General features: G+C 48.8%; 1 protein-coding gene across 3 annotated transcripts in view; it reads left to right on the top strand.

The window, feature by feature from the left end:
• Positions 1-20,464, top strand: part of ATP10A (ATPase phospholipid transporting 10A (putative)) — a 179,254-nt gene that overhangs the window by 48,583 nt on the left and 110,207 nt on the right. For all 3 annotated transcript variants that reach the window (XM_082385136.1, XM_082385135.1, XM_082385134.1), the window contains exon 2: positions 16,406-16,610. In XM_082385136.1, coding sequence (XP_082241262.1) covers positions 16,406-16,610 — 205 coding nt within the window. The remainder of the gene's footprint in view (positions 1-16,405; positions 16,611-20,464) is intronic.

The raw sequence follows: 20,464 nt of genomic DNA, 5'->3' as shown, positions 1-20,464 counted from the left end.
ATGGCTTTGTGTGTGGTACTAGCCTGAGTCGACCACGTGCCCCCCCATCATGTGGAGCACGTGTTCCCTGTGTTGGTATAAAAAATGTGCATGAGATCCTTCCCTTTGGAACACAGGGAGATTCTCAGCCTTTGGCCCAAGACAAGTGGTACTGCTGGCCAGTAACGGAGATATACTGCCACGTGGCCTCTGCTCTGTCAGTCATGTCGGGTTCAGAGATTAGTAAGGAGGGGTCCCCATGGGGGCCCGAGGTGCCCCTCCCACTTGGTGGTGCAAAAGGACAGTAGCCTGGTGAGCAGTAGGTGCAGAAGGGGTAGGGGCAAGGTGCTTTATAGAGCGGAAAGGTGTGATTTCCTTAAAAGCAAGCTGTTCTATGCCAGGTTGAACCATTTTCAAACTGAGCACATTGAGGCCTGATGAATGGGGAACTAAGGGTGAGAGGTGTTGGCCGCCTGGGAGGTGAGTACGAGTCAGCATTCTGAAGCTCCGTAGTGGCACTTTCCCCCAGAGACTCACCCAAGACCCCGTCACAGCAGCCCTGAGTACACAGCCAAGCTCATCTCTGCACCCATTCCCTACCCCCATGGTACAAGCATTGTCACTGTTATCTCCACTCTGCAGATGGGGACACAGGCTCAGATACACGCCTGGCAGCACAGCTCGGAAGTGCTGACCCTGGGGTTGAACCCAGGGTCTGGGGAGCTGCTGGCTGAGGGGCCTCAAATCCCAATGTGTAGGACAGTGTGAGGGCAGTACATGTGGCCGGTTCCCCAAAGCATCTCTGTCCCCCTGGGGTCATGGCACACACTGGACTGCCTTCCCCAGCTGAGGGGAGGCTGTCACTCCCAAGAGTTTTCTTTTGTTCAAGTTAGTTACCTAAGAGGAGATACATTTTCCTTTCACCCAGAATGACGCCCCGAACTCTCCTCCATAAGGGGGACAGCATGAGGATAGTGCTGTCACTAAAGTTATTCAAATACTGGCGTTAGATTAAATGTGTGGACTTTATTTCTGTAAAAGCACATAGGCTCTGCTGTTGTTGAAATACTAGGAATAAAATAAAACTGAAAAATAAAAAATTAAATAAGGTGAGAAATAGATGTTAAAATAGTTAACCATGTATTGGTATTTGAAATAAAGTGAATTTTATTAGGATGGGTAGGAAGCCTCCTGAATGTTCCAGAGTGGGCTGCCTGACACACCTTCTACTCTACACTAGACTCAGTTTGCATTGTTGGGGGGTCCAGATGAAAGCCCTTTATGGGCGTGTCCAGCGCGGGTGGTAGCCAGAGCAGCTGAATCGGGTTTTGTCACCATGATCTGGAGACTGTTCTCTTGTTAGGTGTTTGTCATCCAGCCCCTGTGGCCCAGGAGACCTGGAAGCTGTCTCACCAGACTGGAATCACATATTGCAGGAAGTAAAAAAGCCTTTTTTCTCCTGCTGATTGGAATCTTCTTGTTGTTCTGTGCTGCCCTCCTTGTGCCCTTGGCCTTGCTGCGGGATGTCCACAGACGCGGGCGGCGGGTCGGCCCCTCTTCATGACAGTGACCGCTCAGAGGTGTCTCCTGGGCCTGGGGGTGCCTGTCCCAGCTTTCCTGGCAGCAGGGGGATTCCTTGTGCCACTGAGGAGCCTAATATACACAGGTGTGTGTTTGGTGAATTCTTTTCTGAAAGATAACATTTCCAAGTTACTAAAGTTTCAAGAGCCACTGAAGGAGTGAGAGGCCTTTCCAAGGCGAGTTTGAATTACTGCTGCTGCCATTTCCACCCAGGGGGCATTGTCCTGAGGCCCAGTTGGCCCATCCCAGGGGGCAGCAGGCAAGTTCCAGGCAGAGGACACCTGTCCAGGTCACGTGTGGCTGCAGCCATGCCCAGGATGCCTGCCTCGCCACAGGGGCACATCCCCAGTGGAAAGAACCGGAGTGGTCTGAAGAAGGGTGAGTGCTCTCTGATGTCGGCCAGACTCAGCTTGTGCAGGAACAAAGGCTCCCTGGCCAGCACCCTGCTGTGGGAACCCCCATGTGCTGGCCCTGGCTGTGTGTGCGCACAGGGTCATGACAGAGCCGTGGCTGTGTGGATGAAAGAGACTGTGACACTCAGCGCCTGTGCTTTGGCTGCGAAACAAACCCTTTTCACAGGTCAAATTTTTCCCAGCGGATTTCATGACACACTACTTCCGTTAAGGAATAAAATGTCTCAAGAAATATTTCCAGGCAGTAATTTTAGTGCTGGTACCTACCTGGCAGTCTTTGGGAAAATAAGTATTACTATTAATAGTGGTAAAGATAATAACATATTGCTAAAACCAAAATCAGGAATCAAATTCAATGGTATTTAGATTGTTAGAGGCATAAGCAGAAATCCAAAAACATTAAAAATTTTTTTGTTCCTATTTACAAGCCCTTTCAACCCCAAATCACTGAAGTGGATTGAGGGAAGGGTCTGTCTCTCCCCCATCTCAAGAAGCTATGTTGAAATCCCAAAGTCGTCATTGTTACGGGTTTAGAATTGGGCCAGAGGTGACCAGTCGGCAGGCCTTCCCACAGTGGGGCCTGTGTGACAGTCACGTCTATGGCACCCAGGCCTCATGAGGTGGGCTCAGCAGTATGACGGTGATTTGGTGCTGGGATGGTGGGAACCCCTGGCTGATTCAGTTCCTCCGAAGGGGTGTGCTTCTTAACTTTGCACATTTGTGTAGCGACAAAAGATTCTTTGAATGTAACTTACTGTAACCTGCTTGATTCCCCCAAGAAGAAAAAGAAATTTTTTTTTCTAAATAAAGATGGGCGAGAACATCTATAATTTAGCAATTCCCATTTCTTAGCATTTTTGCCCCCAATAATCTAAAATTGGAAAGCATGGGTTACTTTAGTTTCAGGCCTTCCTTCTATGCGTGTTTTTGGAGCAACTCTCCTCTCTTCCAGCCGTGAGTCAGGGCATAGGTTTAACCCCCTCTGGTCCTCAGCATCTTCCTCCTTAAAGCGGGAGTGGCACCCCCTCACAGGGCACTGCAAACATGACTGGTGACAGTGACTCTGCGGTGGCCAGTGGGGTCTGGCAGCCGTGGCACAAGGAAAAGGGGACCATCAGCAGCATGGCCAAACTCACCATGTCTTTACCCAAAGAGGGGATTAAGTCAATTCTGAATTCCAGCATTGTTGATCATTCTCAGAAAATTATTGGGTGAAATCAATTTCCTGAGATACTGTTGCCGTTACTGCTTTACTGGAGAAAATTGGGATTGGACTCCCAAGCTGTGAATTCCAGAGGTGTCTTACGTCCCCACACAAACTGCTTCAAAAGAAATCATGTTGCCAGAGCATAGTTTGATCCATATTTTAACATCCCTTCCGTTCCAGGGGCTGAATCTTCTGAAGGACAGGGCTTGCTTGAGGTCGTTCACTGTGCTTGTCATGACTGAGGGACATTTGCAATAAATCAATTATGGAGAAATGTTATTGCAGTGATTCTTTTAGAGAACTTTATATAGAGACTAGGTTGCTTGCGTGATTCCTCATTCTGCTTGGCCGGGGGGAACCCAGCGTGGTATTAGTCAGAGAGTGACCCAAAGGTCAGTGCTTTTCAATGAGCCTCGGGAAGACTCCCGGCAGTGCAGTGGGAGCAGACAATCACCCCCACCGAGTGGGAAAAATCTGTCTACTTCTCTGGCCCTTAGTCCCCTCAGAATGTCAAATGAGAGGGAGGGACTTTGTCATCAATGAAGCCTTCTCACTTTCAAAATTCAGATTCAGAGGAAGCAGGGGGCTCTGGGGAAATGGGGGCCTGAATCTTTCTCCTCTCCAACCTGCATACTGGAGCAGTGGCCACAGGTCTCTGTGCATCTGGACCGACCTTGGTCCATCTGGGTCCGTGCAGAGCACTGGCTCAGGCTCCTGCATAGGCCACAGGCACTCGGAGAACAGCACTGGGGTGGGTGCCACAAAGGAGAGTGAGTGTCTTGGAGAAAGCCTGGGCCTGCAGAGGGCTGTGGGCCTTCAGTGGGGAAGGTGGCCGTTGGTGCATGCAAGGGTGACCTGACGCTGTGGCCTCCAGGGTGCTTTTCATTTGCCCCTGAGGCTGGGAGAGGCTGCCAGCGGGAGCTTGGGTGAACTTCATGCTCACTGCTCTCTTGGGGGCCGCTTCACTTTCCGCAAGGCGGGCACCTGCCATCATTTTAGAAAGCAGAGCAGAGCCCAAACATGCTAACCAAGAATAGTAACCATTCCTTCAAAGGGGCCTGGCCGCCAGGGAAAGGAAAATGGTTTGAGCAGAGGGAACTCATGCCCAGAGAAACAGCTGCTGAGGAAGGCTTGGGACCATAAAGAATGACTCACAGTAACTCAGGGAGCAGTGAGCACCCAGAGGAGTGAATTGAACAAGAAGGGCTCAAAGCCTGCATGAAGATAACTGCAGTATCTCTTTGAAGGATGTAAGCCAGCAGGAGGCTTCCTGTGGCCGTGGGTGGGAGAGTGAGTTCTCCAAGAAGAGGGTGCATGTGTGCTGTGTGGTTCTGCCTGCAAGGTTCTCTTGGAATTGAATAAAATGGCCTTAGAGTTTATAATGCCCCAATATAGCCAAGACATTTTTAAAAAGATCAAACAGGAGGGACTTTTCGTACAGTTAGTGGAACCAGGGCTGCAGCATGAAGTTGACTGTGACTTGCAGGGGTGCAGAGGTGGCAGCAGGAAGCACCCAGTGTCACCCAGAGTGCCAGCCGGGGCCCTGCCATGGGGCTGCCTCCACCCGGGGTTGGGGGCTCCCAGTGGTGGGGCTGATCCAGCACACTGTGCAGTGGGTCCCAGTGTCAAGAGTGTGGACATGGAGAAAGATATGATAAACCCCAAATGCATGATATTATATGTGAGAATTTTAGAGTGGGTGCTTAAGTTCCTTGGGAAAAGGATTATTTAATAAACAGTGTTTATACAATTGGCTGTCTGGAGGAAACAGCCTTGGACCCTCAGGTTGTACTATATAAAAATGAATATCAGTTCATTTGAACACTTGAATACTAAAGAAGAAAAGAATGCTGCACTCCCCAACAAAAAACAAAAAAGTAAACGTCCAGTCTAGGGGCACAGGGGACTTTCTTAGCCAGGCCTAGAAAACTCACACATATTTAACTATATAAAAATTTAAAACTGTTATATGACAAAAATATACTATAAGCAAACATTAAAAAACATAATTCTTTAGAGAAAAATATTTTCAAGGTAAAATAAAAAAGATTAATATTTTTAATATAAAAGCTCTCACAAATTAAGCTGTCAAGAAGGAAGCAAACAATACGATAGGAAAAACGGTGGGAAAATAGGCAGTTTATTCCCAGAAGAACAGGTTAAATGGCCTGGGAGTCAGACAGGAGCAGTAAAAAGGTAAGGTGTCCTGTCTGCCTATCAGGTGGCAAGGAGAGAAAAGAAAGAAGCACTTACTGTTTGCAGAAACAGGGCGGCGGGTACTCTTAGGTACCAATGGAGAAGTATGTATTGTTGCAGCCTCTTAGGAAAAATTGTTAAAAACACCAGACCCCTCCCAGCTTTAAGGCATTGCCTGAAAAATGTGAGTCATCCTGCCTGTTTCATGAGAATGTCATACCAACCAGTGAATGTAGAAGAAATTACCTTGAAAACTCTAAAAGTGCCCCCGAAGTATTTTACATGCTTTACAAATGGGCAGTATTATTATTGGGATAGAGTCTGATCCCGCATCCTGATGTCTGGTGAGCTATTTTGAGACTGTCCCATGAAACTCAGAAAAGATTGCTGTAGAAATGATTTGTCCAAAAACAAAAGTTTTATAACTCACCAAGAGGTTTCTAATTGGTCATGTTCTTTTAGGTGTCATTTTGCTGTCACAAGCTAGTACAGCTCCTGGGGAAAATTCCTTTCTTCTGGGTATGCATTGTGGCATTGCAGTGAATAATTGTGTGGTCCCAGCATAGTCCAGTGGGGGCTGGGAAAGTCAGCATCCAATCTTCGTTCTAAAGAAGACAGAGGCCCCGTAATCCAGGGTGAGTACCGCCAGCATCCTCTGATGTTTAGTATGAGATTCCGAATCCATTAGCATGTCTCACCGAAGGAGCAGCTGTTTCAGTTTAGGGTGGAAAGGAGACACATTCTGGACGTTATGCAACAGATTTGGGTCGGGTGTCTGCTGCAGATTTTGCCATTTCTGTTTTAGTGCTGAGTTCTCACCCACGTAATTTTTAAAATATGTTGGTTCTGTAAAGGTTTACTTAATAACCCACCTTCCTGAATGTCCATCCTGGGTGCTATGAAGTGGTGGTCCTCCACCTGGAGCGACTTTGCCCCCAGGAGGAACTTGGCTGGTAGGATTTGTGGGGAGGGGCTGCTGCCCCTCTTGGGTGGGGGCTTGGTGCTGCCCAAGTCCCACAGTGCAGATAGCCCTCTGCAAAAAGAACGATCTGGCCCCAAACGTCAGTGGCGCTGAGGCTGAGAAACCCTGCTTTAAAGCCATTATCTCTCTCATTCTGGACTTTTCCCTTCTCTGCCTGTTGTGTAATTGCTGCGGACCAGGGTTCTTGGCCTCCCTAATCAATAGAAATTGATCAGAGGCCAGACAAGAAATTCAGGCAAGGCTTTATTGGGGCCCCTGCTGCAGCAGGGGGGAGCGAAAACAAACAACAGGATCGCTTGCTTGCTCCCTCCCTGAGGGGGTGTGAGCTGGTTCCTTATATTGGGTGAAGGTAGGGGTGTGTCCAGGGGTCGGGCCGGAGCGGTGGCTTAGGTGGTTTGCCCACCCCTTTGGTGGTGTTGTGTGCAGGGGGCATGTGCAGTACCCTGCTTTTGCTCTCCACCCCGTTTTTGTTCCTGGCTCTTCAGAAGTGGCAGTTGGGTTTTTTGGTCTCTTTGTATCTTGTTGTCCAGAATTTGCCCCAACTGTACATGCATGCAGTTATTTTTAGTTCGTTATGGTTTCTTTGTATTTTGTAGCTAGAGGAGAGGTTTGTCCAGGTGCATGCATTGCAGCACTGCAGCAAAGGGTCCCAGGCCCCAGGCGTGTCTCATAATGAGTGTATATTAAATTTGGAGTAGTTTCAGAGTCTTGATGGGTCTTTTTAAAGTGCTGTGAAAATTGTCCATCTTTGTCTCTCTCTCTCTTCATCCCCACACACTCCTTCATTTGTCCACGATCTGAATAATGGATCCATGAAGGGTTTTCTCATCCCTAAGGCATCAGGCCTTGGCACGATGATTATTCCACGAGATTCTTGGATCTCTTGCTGCCACACTCCCATTTAGGGCTTGCCTCACTGCATCCTGTTTTCTCATTTGTTCTGTTTGCTTAAAAAAGCTTTAAAAAGTGTTGAGCAGCTCTCCCCTTCGAGGGCCAAAGGAGTACTTCACTCGGGCCATGCTTGGGAGGCCTGAGTCTAGTTGGTTTGCGTGTTTCGTGAGTTCTCTGGGCTTCTCTTTTTCTTAAAAATGTTCTGTGGATCTTTCTAGATACTTTACGTTTGACCCTACCTCGATCTTGAACCATTTGGAGGAAAGAACATGCATTCACCTGCATGCATCCCGATATTTCTGGCCAACTTTTTTTCTGTTTAGTAAATGAAGCACGACTTTAGTTGGAGCTTGCCTTTCTTATCCAGGGGGATGTTTTACCAACAGAAGATGTGATAAACTGACAGGTAGACCTGAAGCAATTTGATGTTTGGAAAGAGCTCTCTCTTTACAGGGATAGTTGTTCCACGTCAGAGACATTGTATGGAATGTTGCTAACCACGCGGTCTTATTTTCTCTATGATTCTACATTCAGCGCTGCCCATACAGGTACCCCATTCACTTAACTGTTCTGAACAATCACACCGTCTTTCTAAGTTAAGAAAACAAAATCTCAGCTCTTGCTTTAATTACAAACCACAGATTAAATGTAAAATGTATAATACTTTCAAAACCAGACCTCCCCCAGGGCTTCATGGGCCCCCGAGTCAGACAGATTTGGTCCTCGCTGTGCCCCTTTCTGGGTGTGACTTTGGACAGGTCAGTCTGTCCATCCGTAAGTGAGAATGTAGTGTGAGGACTGTGTGTAAGCACTCTGCGTGCTGCCTGCTCCATGTGAGGGCTGCACTTAGCGGGGGTACGTACCTATTGTTTTGTTGCTCTGATTATTAAGATGATGCTGATGTGTGGGCGCTGACGGGGATTTGGTGTCAGCCTCCAGCTGGCGTTGGCTGAAAGCCTTGTCCCAAGCCGTTAAGCATTCGTGAACCTTGTGCAGGTGGCCCACTCCTGGAAAACATTTCCCCGTCTTTCAAGAGACTGAACTCTCCCTTAGCCAGGCAGGAAATGTGCTTGAGTGGAAAACAGGTCTGGAGGGGGAGGAAGAAGGGCCAGGAGTGTTTGGAAAAGTGAGCTTTGATCGTAACAGGTGTGCCGTATTCAGGTTTGTGCCACTGAAGGTTGAGGCCCCACAAAAGGAAATAAAAATACAGTGACTGTGAGCACACATTCCATGACTGTTTGTCCAGATGTGATCACTTGGCAGTGGAAAGTGTGGCCCCTGGACTCCTGCCCGTGGTGGTGAGCAGGCACCACGAGACCTTGGGCACATCTTCATCCTGGGCTCCCAGCCCCCACTCTTTGCCCCGCCTGCCTGCCCAGCCACCCCCCGCCGGCTTCCCCTCCTCGGCATTCCCTCCCTCGTTGCTTCCGTCTGAGCTCACGCTGTTTCCTTCTAGCCAGCTCTCTCCCTGGTAATCACCATGACAGTGCCCGTGGTCGGCATCCTGTCTCCTCCATGCGTGAACCCTGAGTGCCTGTCTTTATCTACCTTGGTCTTTGACGCATCTCCCACCCCATATGCCCATCAGCATCTTGGACTCAGCATTGCTCACAACTGGACTCTGTTCCATCCCACAGCACACCCACTCCTGGGTGAGGTCAGTGGCTCCCACATTCCAGCCACCAGGGCTGGAGACCTGGGCACCCCGTGCCTGACTTATCTGATCATTCATGGAGTCCAGTCACATTGATTGTACAGTCAAACTCCCATGCCTGGTCTTTCTTTACTGTTTCTGTGTCTGAGTCTGCTGATTTCTTTTGCTGTGCCCTCCCTTAGCTTTGGTTTGGGCATTGCCCTTTTAGCCTCTCCCTAAATTCCACTCTTTAGTATAAGTAGTCTGCTTGGGGTGGGTGGGGTATGGGTTAGGCTAAGATTTTTTTCATCCTTCAGGAGCTAAAGTCAGATGCCCCCTCTTCCAGGAGGCACTCCCTGACTGCCTAATCAAAACAAGTGTTCTTCTCAGCCCTGAATTGTACTTAAAACACAAGTGAGGGAATTGTACTTTCATCTTTTTTTTTTTTTTAATTTTTATTTATTTATATTTATTTTTGGCTGTGTTGGGTCTTCGTTTCTGTGCGAGGGCTTTCTCGTTGCGGCAAGCGGGGGCCATTCTTCATCACGGTGCGCGGGCCTCTCACTGTCGTGGCCTCTCTTGTTGCGGAGCACAAGCTCCAAACGCACAGGCTCAGTAATTGTGGCTCACGGGCCTAGTTGCTCTAGCGGCATGTGGGATCTTCCCAGACCAGGGCTCAAACGTGTGTCCCCTGCATTGGCAGGCAGATTCTCAACCGCTGCGCCACCAGGGAAGCCCTCATCTTTAATGCCTTGTTTTCAAGTGGATTTGCTCAAACCTTAAAAACCCTCTATCTCTTCTTTCTCTTTCTCATTCTTTCCTGCCCATCCAAACCCAAGACACACTCCTTTGTTTGTTGGTCTTGTTGGGGGAGAGACAAGTTTAAGGGAGGGAAAAATCAAGGGAGGTGAGTGAGATGTGCCTTGTTTACCCCTGCACACGCATTGCCAGCACCTGAGCAGGGTGTGGGCATGGTGAATGGTGGGAGGGCTTTGGGGAGTTCCCGTGTGTGGTTGTGAAACTTATATGCAATTGAATTAAAGGGAGCATTTTTGGAACATGAGAAAGTATATGGTAAAATATGGCCACGTAAAGTTGTTAGATAATGTAAGGGCCAGAAAATCAAATGTGTATCCAAGTTATAAGCATTTCAATCTTCTCATTCATTTCCTAAATTACTGAGAAATGGAAGAGGCAAGTGTCTCCAACAGCAAGATGCCCTGGGACGCTGGTTCCATGCATGTGACATGGGCATTTCATGGACACATTTAGAACTGTGGGCAGCCTGCCTCCTGGTCACTAAACTGGAATGGTCGTGTCACATTACAAGGGAGGAGCCACCTGCTGTGGGTGGAGTCAAAAATGGGCGTGCATCTTCCTCTCCCTCCTTCCTTCAGGCGGGAGGACTCTTACGTTCATGAATCCATAAACCAGGTTGGAGATCAGGGACAGTGACAGCCCAATTATTGTTGGGACTGTCTTTGTACAAGGAGGGGCAGTGGGTCACTAGGGATGTTAAATGGTTTCTCAAATTTGGAATCTGTTGTCACCTTAAAAAAATTTTCTTTTGCTGTTTGGGAAAATGGTAATCCAATAACCCAAATGAAAATTTCTTTGAAAACAACGCATTGAAGATAAAAGTAAAATTCCCTCAATTCTGCAAGTGCCTTTTTCTTTTTAAACTTTATCAATTTGTTCGGTTTTATTCCTTGGCCACATCATGTTACCGAGTCCAAGCTCATAATGCTCGCGGCACTACCGGACAGGCCAGTAAATTGAGAGATGAGCTGCTGGGGCAAGGAATAGTGACGTTATTTCGAAAGCCAGCAGAACAAGAAGGTGGTGGACTCCTGCCCCAAAGAACCATCTTGCTGAGTTAAAATTCAGACTTCTTTTATACTAAAAGGGGAAGTAAAGTCAAACATTTCCTGGTTCTGGTCAGCCTCCAGAGGGGATGTGTTAATTTCTCCTCCCTGTAGTCATTCACAGGTGGGCCTGGTCAGGATGTTTCCTGTGAGTTAAACAAAGGTATTTTAGCTTAAGGCTCAGTACCTGGGAGGCAGGGTTCCCAGAGATGGGCCATTATGTATAATTTAAGCTTATAGGCAATGTCCCTTTAGTGATTAACTTAAAGCAAAAGCAATAGAATACAGAAGTTAAAGAAACAGATCCAATATGGAGTCAGATTTGTTTTCCCCCCCAATACAATTGGAGAGATTTATAAATACATTGTTGAAAACCCTTAGCCATTGCAGAGACAGTTTCAACACTGGAGAGGGATCATGAGTGAGGCTGAACTGGTGGGAATTCTGATGCATTTCAAAAAATAAATCATTAACAGAACATTTCTGAGCAGGAGTCCTTGAACCCTGCATTCATGAAGAGCTACATGAAAGTAACTTCAGGCAAAAACCTGCTTTCAACTGCTTAAAATAATTCCTGTAAATTCTGTAAGCCAGCTACCTCCTCTTATTGGAATTGTTTACTTAGTAACTTTAAAAACATAACTAGTACAAATAAATAGTTTGTCAGCCTAAATAACTGACCAAAAATGATGAATTAAGGGATCTTAAAATTCTGTTTACTGCTTGTCTTTAAATAAAATTTGTCACTAGTCACTCTAATATTTCCTTATTCCTTCACCCCCCACATTGTGCTGTTTTGCACAAAAAAGGCTCAGATAAGAACTTCAAAGCTCAGCAGGACTAATTATAAATGGTGTTAATTGATTTTCCCAGAAGAGGAAAGCTAATCATTAGAAGCCTCTTTTGGCCTAAGAACAGATCTTGGAAATTATCTGTTTAACACTCTGGTTTTACAGTTGAGCAAACAACAGGCCAAGAGGTGAGGGGTTTGGCGCAGAAAAACCAGTGGCAGTGCTTCCCTAGAAAAGACATGTTTTTGCCTGTGGCCTTCTAAGGGTTCTTTCGAACAGAAGGCATTTTTATCAGGACCCCTTTCAGCTTGGACCCCTCCCCCATCCCCGCCCCCATCTCAGAAGAATCACACTTTTTTCCACCAATGACCCTGAACTCTTGGATTGACACTCTGGGGCAGACCCCTCAGGACACCTGAGCAGGGTACTTGGTGATGGCTGATTGCAAGGGCGGTTGTCATTCTCGTGGAGGGTCCATGCTCCATGCTTGTAATATGTATGATGTGGCCCATATTTCAAGACTACACGTTTTCAGGTTTCCCCACATTTTAATATGTTATGCATACCTTCTGTTGGGCTCCCACTTTGTGAGGAGAGGGAAGTGTGTTTGGATTTTAACCAGTCTTGCTCTGCGTTCTTTTCCTATGAGGTAGTCTTTTCTCGGTGTGCATATTCTAAAGCTGAGTGGGAGTTTTCCAGTTGCTGTGCCCTGAGAGGACTGAGATGCCTCTGACTCCTGCTTCTGTGCAGAAGAAGGGAATTGTGCGTATTAGTTTTCTACTGCTGTGTGATGAGTTACTATAAACTCAGCAGCTGGAGACAACTCAGATGTGTGCTGTCACAGCTTCCGGGAGCAGGCGTGCAGGCGCGGGTTGGCTGGGTGCTCTGCCCTGGGTGTTACCCGCTGCAGTCCAGGTGTTGGCCTGGCTGTGGTCTCGTCCTCCTCCAGGCTCGTTCAGGTTCTTGGTGGAATTCAGCTCCGGTGCTGGTAGGCCTGGGGCCCCGTGCTCTTGCTGGCTGATGGCCAGGGCCACTCTCAGCTCCTGGCCCTGGTCATGAGGCCCTTCCATTGCTCTCTACACTTTCATGTCTGACTTACTGTCTCTGGTTTAGGCCCAGTTTACAGGGTTCCTGTGGCTCCATCAGGCCCACCTGATGATTAGCTCGTAGCCCACTGACGGGTCACCTTCATTACACCTGCGGGAGTGACTCCTCCCACATTCACAGCCCCCACCTTACTTGGGGGCCGGGGGTGGGGCGCTGGCAGGGGCTTGCACACCAGGGCTGGGGATCTAGGGGATGTCTCAGAATCCTGCCACCACATGGGGCAGCACCTGTGCTTAGAAGGAATATCTCGGGGGCAAACTACACAGGGCCACTTCCTAAAATTGCTGGAAACAAATGCATAGTGTTGAGGACTGGGTGATTTTAAACCTTGCATCTCAGGTGGATCCCCTGGTCCCTGGAGGAGTGCAGGCACCTGCCTGGTGGAGGTTAGAATTCTGGAGTTTGCAGGGAGGCCACAGGTGGCATACACTCCTGAGACTTTTCCTGTGGAGAGGAGGGGTCATGTGTCCTGTCCACCCTAGACTGCATCCACCATGACCTGAGGAAATAGAAGCCGGTCCTAAATTGTTTACCTGCTGCTTCTAAAATCAGTGTTCTTAGGAGGCCAGTGTTGCCGTATGGTGTCAGTGGGACTTACATCTTTTCTCTGCGGTGCTTTTCCAGTGCACAGACACGGGGCCATGTGGGACACAAGCCTGTGGAAGAGTCTCCTGGTGTGATGCCCTCTGTCACCTGGTCCTCTGCTGCTCTCCCCCTTCCCATCCCTGCAGGCTGGGAGCCGCTCCTTCCGGCAGGAGTCATGGGAATTGAAGTTATTGGGTGCTAGTCTGCTCAGGCTGCTGTGACAGCACCACAGACTGGGCGGCTTAAACAACAGAAGTTTATTGTCTCACAGTCTGGAGGCAGGATGTCCAAGATCAAGGCATTGACAGGACTGGTGTCTCTGGGGGCCTCTCTCCTTGGCTTGCTGATGGCCGTCTTCTCCCTGTGTCCTCACATGGTCTTCCTCTGTGCATACACATCCCTGGTGTCTCTCCCTCTCCTTATAAGGATCAGGGCCCCACCCTATGACCTCATTTTGACTCAGTCACCTCTTTAAAGACCTTATGTCCAAATACAGTTGCTGAGAAAAGGAGGGCAGCTTATATCTAATATGTATGTTATAGGTAATATATCTATTATATATGTATAGACATACACATGTAATATGTAATATAGTATATATAAGTTATACAGTGTATGTTACTATATAACGTATATGATATACATATAATAAAAATAAGAGTAACGCAGGCCAGGCAGGGCCGTTGCAGGGTTGGTGTAGGGTCCACACTCAGTGCTGGAGCTCCTGCTGGAACAGTCAACTGGACTGTGGGGCTTCAGTGAGGAATTTTTGTCTGTCTGTCAAGGTGATGCTGTTCTTCCACACGTGACTCCTGAGTCTGGGTTTTAAGGGTCCTGCTGCTTTAGGAGTTCCTGTGAGCTGCAGGGCCTTTCTCTTTCAGGCATCCTGGAGCTGCTCTGCTGCTGCTCCCTTTGCTTTCCATGGCTGGGACGGGTCCTCCCGCCAGGATGGTTGGTCACCGAGGTCTCCTCATCCATTGCTGTGTGTTTCCAGGGGCCTGTGCGGGGGTCTCCTTCGGGCTCAAATGTCTCCATCAAAGTTACTGTTTTCAATACATGCTCTGCTGGAGTGGGCAAGCTAATATTTTAAGATTTCAAAGCAGATGGAAACTGACTTTATTTTTGATGAGTTCTGTAAATGGAATGTAGTGAAGATAAACAACCCAGACAGTGTCACGCCCCGCCTCCTCCGGCCCGGCCATCCCTACCTCCTGCCTGTCCCCAGGGCCAGTGTAGGACCACCGGTCTCCTGGCAGCTGCTGTCACACTGGGGCCCGTCCAGCTCACTGTCAGCGTGCACTGCCCACCTCAGTGACCGCACAGCGAATTAGCTTTTGGAAACCTTCTTCTGGAAAGGACAGGGCCTTTCAAATTCCTCTGTACTTTCTGTGGGAAGCCAACAAAGTGTCCTGATAAGGAAGAAAGACTAAAGAGCTAATGTTGCAATGATAGAAAGTCAAGGTTTGATCTTCAGAAGAGGAAATAGGAACATACTTAAGTGATGTTTCATTTGTCACTCATCAAGGATGTCTGTCCACTGGGAAGAAGTCAGACTGTGACAGTGAGCGGGCAGCGCCCTTGGGCTCGGGCTAGGGGACTTGTCACAGCTGGAAAAGGATGCCTCACCTGAACAGCACCCTGGCCTTGCAGGGAGGGTTGGGTCCGGAAGAATACCTTTGATTCTATAGCCCCCAGGGGGTGCTATCTAATGCTTTGGTCTCGCCTTGAATTTATTTTTGAGGACAAAGTTGTATCTAATTTATCTTTGTTGGCCCTATAGCGACCAAAGTACGGTGGATCTTGAAACAGAGGAATGCAAGTAAATAGAGGCTTATAGTGGAAGGGGCTACTTCTCTTTTCAGCACCTGGGGCAGCTGATGCTAGGAGCCCCTGGAAGTCTGCCGTGGGTTCCCTCAGATCCACAGTGTGGAATAAAATAGAAGTCTGACACTCAGGACTCATCACCCAGCGCTCAGGAGTCAGGTGAGACAGACTCGCTGCTGAATTGTTCTCCGGGAGCTCAGGCGAGGAAGTGTGGGGGGCCAGTGAGAAGGTGATGGTGAAAGTGAAGTGTGTTTTAGGGCTTTTTATTTTCCTAACAACATAACCCAGAGGATTTTTTGATGCAGTTTTCTCATGTAGAATGTCATGTTGAGATAAAGTCTTGTTCCTCTGCTTATTTATAAAACTGGACAAAACTGCCTTCAAGGAGCTCTTAAAAATGCCCTTTGTAGGATTAATGAGCCCATTTTTCCAGAGTGAAAAAAAATCTAAAGCCAAAATCTACACGTGTTTTCATCCTACTACCTATTAATCAATAGTAACTATCAGGTATTGAAAGCTGACTGTGGCAGGCACTCATTTGAGTGATTTTCTCCTTCATCTTGAGTGTCGTGGAGAGGATACATCTGCTGTGATCTCCATCCTGCAGAAGGTACAGAGGTTCTACTAGCTGTCTCTATGAATTTGTCTATTGTAGGGACCTCCTAAAAGTGAAATCATACAGTGTTTGTCCTGTTGTGACTGGCTTATTTCACTTAGCATAATGTCCTCTGAGTTCATCCATGTTGTAACATGTGTCAGAATTTCCTTCCTTTTCATGGCTGAATCATATTCCACTGTATGGGTATACGACATTTTGCTTATCCATCTATTGTTGGGCATTTGGATTGTTTCCACTTTTGGGCTATTGGGAGTAATGCTGTTATGAACATGGGTAGGCAAATATCCATTCGAGTCCCTGCTTTTAATTCTTTGGGGTATATACCTAAGAGTGGAAAGTGTAACCATTTTAAAGTGGACAGCTCAGTGGCATTTAGTGCGTTTAGTGTTGTGTAACCATCACCACTACCTAGTTCCAGAACATTTTAATCACCCCAAATGGAAACCTGTACCCAGGAAACAATTTCTCTCTGTCCCATCTCCCCTCCCCTCAGGCTCTGGCGCCACGAATCCACCTTCTATTGCCATGGATTTGCCTGTTCTAGATATTTCATATTACTGGAGTTTCACTATATGTGGCCTTTAGGAATCTTCTTTTAAATGCTTGTTATTATGGAAAATTTCAGCATTACAGAAAGTGGCACGAAGTGTTCAATGAGCTGCATGTGCCCATCATCCAGATTTGGCCTCCATCGATCTCCTCCAGACTTGTTAACGGCTGTCTCTTTACCAGGGAAGAAAAGCAGTACGTGAACCGATTCTGGAAAGAAATCCGCGTGGGAGACTTTGTGCGTCTTCGCTGCAATGAGATCATCCCTGCAGACATCCTGCTGCTCTACTCCAGTGACCCCGACGGGCTGTGCCACATCGAGACAGCCAACCTGGATGGAGAGACCAACCTGAAACGGCGCCAGGTGGTCCGAGGCTTCTCCGAGCTCGTAAGTGACCTGGCGTGTCCGGGGTCCCAGGTACCACGTCCCGTGGTGCTTCCCATGCCGGCCCTCCAGGCCTTCGAGCACCTGCATCCCCTCCATCAGGCCAGGCTGATGGACGGATGTGGGACTGAGGGTCTGAGAGGACCCCAGTCCCCCTGAGCGCATAACCGGCCCGTGACTATGGGAAACAGGACCCAGTTTTATGACTCTGATTTCCACTGTACACTTCTTAGATTTGGAGTCCCTTTAAAGTCACTAGGAACACTTGGGACTGGCTGACTGTCAGCATTTACCCAGCTGTTGCTGTCATTCTAACACAGCAGCAGTAATGACCTGACCCCAGCATGTGGCTCAGGAATTTCTCTCCTCAGGGGTGTTTCTGAGTTCAGTGTCAGGTCTTCTGTGACTGAATTCTGCCTTGGAGGAGCATTGACTACAGCTCAGAAATGCTGGCCCTGTGGGGAGTGAGAAGTAGGAAGGGGAGCAGGGTCCCACCACCTATACCCACTGATAGCCTTGTGGCCGGAAAATTCAGACCCTGTCAGGGGTTTCCAACCTCTGTCCCCCTCTAGGTCTGTGCAGAGGATGCAGGGGTGCCAACGCCAGGGGACAGAAAGGAGCATGAGCCCTTGGGGATCAGGAGGTGTCTGGCAGGGCAGTGGACTAGCCCACACCTTGTTCTCCTGACACTGAGCTGCCTGTCTCTGTCACTCAGGGGCCTTGCCATCGAGGAAGGAAGGTTTAAGAAGTGCCCGAGGCAGTGAGCTCCTGAGTTTCAGGAAGGCAGCCACTGGGGGGGTCTCTTCCTCTGTCACATAATGGGTGTCAGTGTCACACACTGGGGATTTTCTTCCTCTGTCGTTGGCACCCTCTCAGTGAGTTCCTACAGGAGAACCAGGCCTTAGAATCAGGACTGGGATGGGTCTGGAGCAGTTGGCTTGTTTTATAGCCTGGGGTTGTCCCTGGGGCACTGTCGGCATTTGACGTAGGGCATTAATTGTGCAGGATTGTCGGGGGGCATCCCCGTATCCCGCTATGAGTGTCCATGCCGTTTACCCTTGGTCACTGTGACAGCCGAAGGCACCTCCTACACACTTGCAAAGGGCCAGATGGCGTCCCACACCCTGGGGCTACTGCTGGCCTTGGTGGTAGGACTTTCTGAGCCTGACACTCACCCACCTCCTGCAGACAACCTGGACTTCCTCACCAGTGTCTGGATTGTTCTGCCGTCACTTCTGTCCACCACCATGATTTCCTCGTTTTCATCTCCTTTTGTGCCAAGAATGTTTTTGTGAGCTGCCTCAAATCTTTCTTGGAACGAGGCAAAGCATACATAAACATTAAAAATAGTATTTTTTTTAAATGGGATGCTCTTCTCCCAGATCAGGAGAGTTGGTGACAATGCTTGTTTGGGACCCTTGAGGCCCAGCACTGGCACATTCAGTGCGTTCCAGCTTCTGCATTGATTGTGCTCCAGGGTTTGGTAATAAATGTGGGCCAACCTTCCCCTGCTGTTTCCCCCCCGGCCACATGTGCATGTGTCCTGAGGTCGCCTCACCCCAAGGCTTCTCCCCCAGGCCTGCCCCAGTCCCTCAGAACCCACTGTTCCCAAGCCCTCTCCAGTGCACAGACGTGGGGACGAGCCCTGAGGTCAGCAGGGATGGGCTTGGATTGGAGGGAGGTGGTGACCGCACAGGCTCCAGCTCCATCCAGGTGGAGCAGCCAGTGTGAGCAGAGGGTGCCTGTAACATAAACGGATGCATCTGTGTATGTAATGGGTGAAACTTCAGACGCTGTGGAAAATCTGGCGAAACTGCAGAACCTGAGAGTAGAGTGGATCTGTTTGGGTGACGGGTGGGGCAAAGCCACGGGGGTGCATCTCCTTGGTCAGCTCTCGGGAACAACTTCCTTGTTTCCTGTCTTATAATTTGTTCAGCTGCTGAACCCAGTAATATCTAAAAGCCTCCTCCACCCACTTTTCTCGCTGGTGCTTTGTATAAACACGCTGTTTGTAAGATGGATGTTGAAATTCCAGGATTGCTACAGACAGACACATCCTGTATCCTCCTGCGTAGGGCCCGTGCATGCCTGAGGAGGTCAATGGAGCTGAGCCATAACTTAGTCAAAATGGCCAAAATTAAGAACCAAAACCATTTTGATTAAAAAAAAATTTCTTTATCAGCACCCAAATTCTTCAATATGAATGCACACTCTAGTCTCTATTATTGGTATATTTTTTCACTTTCTGTTTTTTTCTCCCTCTTTCCCTAACGTCCAAAGGCATTTTTCTGGTACCTGAATTCTTGTTCATACATTATTATTCTGAAATGTATGAACTGCCCCGTGGAATATAAAGATAGGAAGTCTCTGGCTTTTAAAAGCCTGACAATTGGAAAACCAAGGTTTGGCTGTAACATTACAATGCCAGGAACATTCAGTTCTATGTATTGAAGTGGGGTTTTCATGGGTGGAGTCAGCTGGCGTCTCAGGCAGGTGAAGAGTGGATTCCTGTCCAATGCACAGTAACACAGTGCCACGTTGACGAGGGCTCAGTTGGAAGTGCAGGCCCCTAGGAAAACTTAAATTAGAGGTGATTTGCAAAACTAAGGTGAAGAATATGAGAGGACCTTGACATTCATGCAGGGGCTGGGTGTATCTGTCAGGGTCCAGTGAGGAGGCAGAAACCACAGCTGATTCGGTCAGGGCAAGTTTGATGTAAAGAACTCCTCATGGGGGATTGCACAGTAAGAAGTGAAGGGACTCCCCAGAATGCAGAAGAGCTGATAGAGGGAACAGCCAGTGGTCCTGGTGCTAAGATAGCGCCCAGGGAAGAGGCCCCCAAGCCTGAGTCTTGTTCTTATGGCCGAGGGCATAGCTGTCCCTCATGGGATGGCAGAAAAGTTACTGAGGGGCGGGCTGTACCAGTGGGTCAGCCCTCACAGGTGCAGTGGAGCCATCCACTGGGAGGTGCTGGGCCTGGGAGCTTGCGAGATGCTGGGACAGGTGCTGCTGGAGCTGGGTGCTGGGGATGCCACCCTCTGTGTGGGGCTCCCACCACTGCCGTGGACGAAGGCCAGGTGACGGATCTCTGGACAGCAGCCCCATGGATCCCACGCCTGTATATGCGAGGTGTTCAGGAGGGCATGCAGAGAGCAGCAGCCTGGGCTGGGGTCCGAGGCTGAGCCTCAGGGATCTGGTTTCCCTGAGCTGAGAGCCGGGGAGAGCTTGTGCTGGCTGGGTCCTGGAGAACAAATCCGCTGACCCTCCACCTGAAGGCCAGCTCCTCCCCCCAGCACCCTTGGCTGACAAGGCAAGAATGTGGCTCCTCTTCCCACCCTCTCCAATTTCCGAAGTCATTTATGAAGTGCTTGTTTGCTTGGGGAAGGATGCTAAGAAAGAGGGAAGTGGTCCACACACTGTAGGATCTGGTCATTTAAGGCAGTGGGACCAACACCTAGAGGACCCAGGCCTGCTCACCAGCAGACACTTGATACTGAGCAACAAGAAGAATCCCATTAGGGGATTGGGCTTGGAAAGTGGCCTTCCGAGAGGCCTAGGGAGGCTCCCAGAAAGAGGGCTTAAATTGTATTCTGAAGGCTAGGATGGGAGGGTTTGGGTGCCGGGTAGGTGTTTTAGGCAATGATACAGGTCAGATGATATCTCAGAGGTGGAAACAGAATTGTATATAAAGAAGAGAGTTAGATAAATTGTACAGAATTGAGGGGCTGGAAGCACAGCGAGGTGGGAACGCATGGCTTGCCCAGACCCCTGAGTCCAAGGGGACAAGGCCCCCAGACACCTTCAGCCACCCAGCCATCTTGCCTCTGGAGAAGGAAACATAGACATTGGCACTTCAA

Source organism: Balaenoptera borealis (assembly GCF_965194805.1).
Source record: "Balaenoptera borealis genome assembly, chromosome: 3".
Taxonomy (NCBI): Eukaryota; Metazoa; Chordata; class Mammalia; order Artiodactyla; family Balaenopteridae; genus Balaenoptera; species Balaenoptera borealis.
This window is presented reverse-complemented; position numbering and strand designations above follow the sequence as displayed.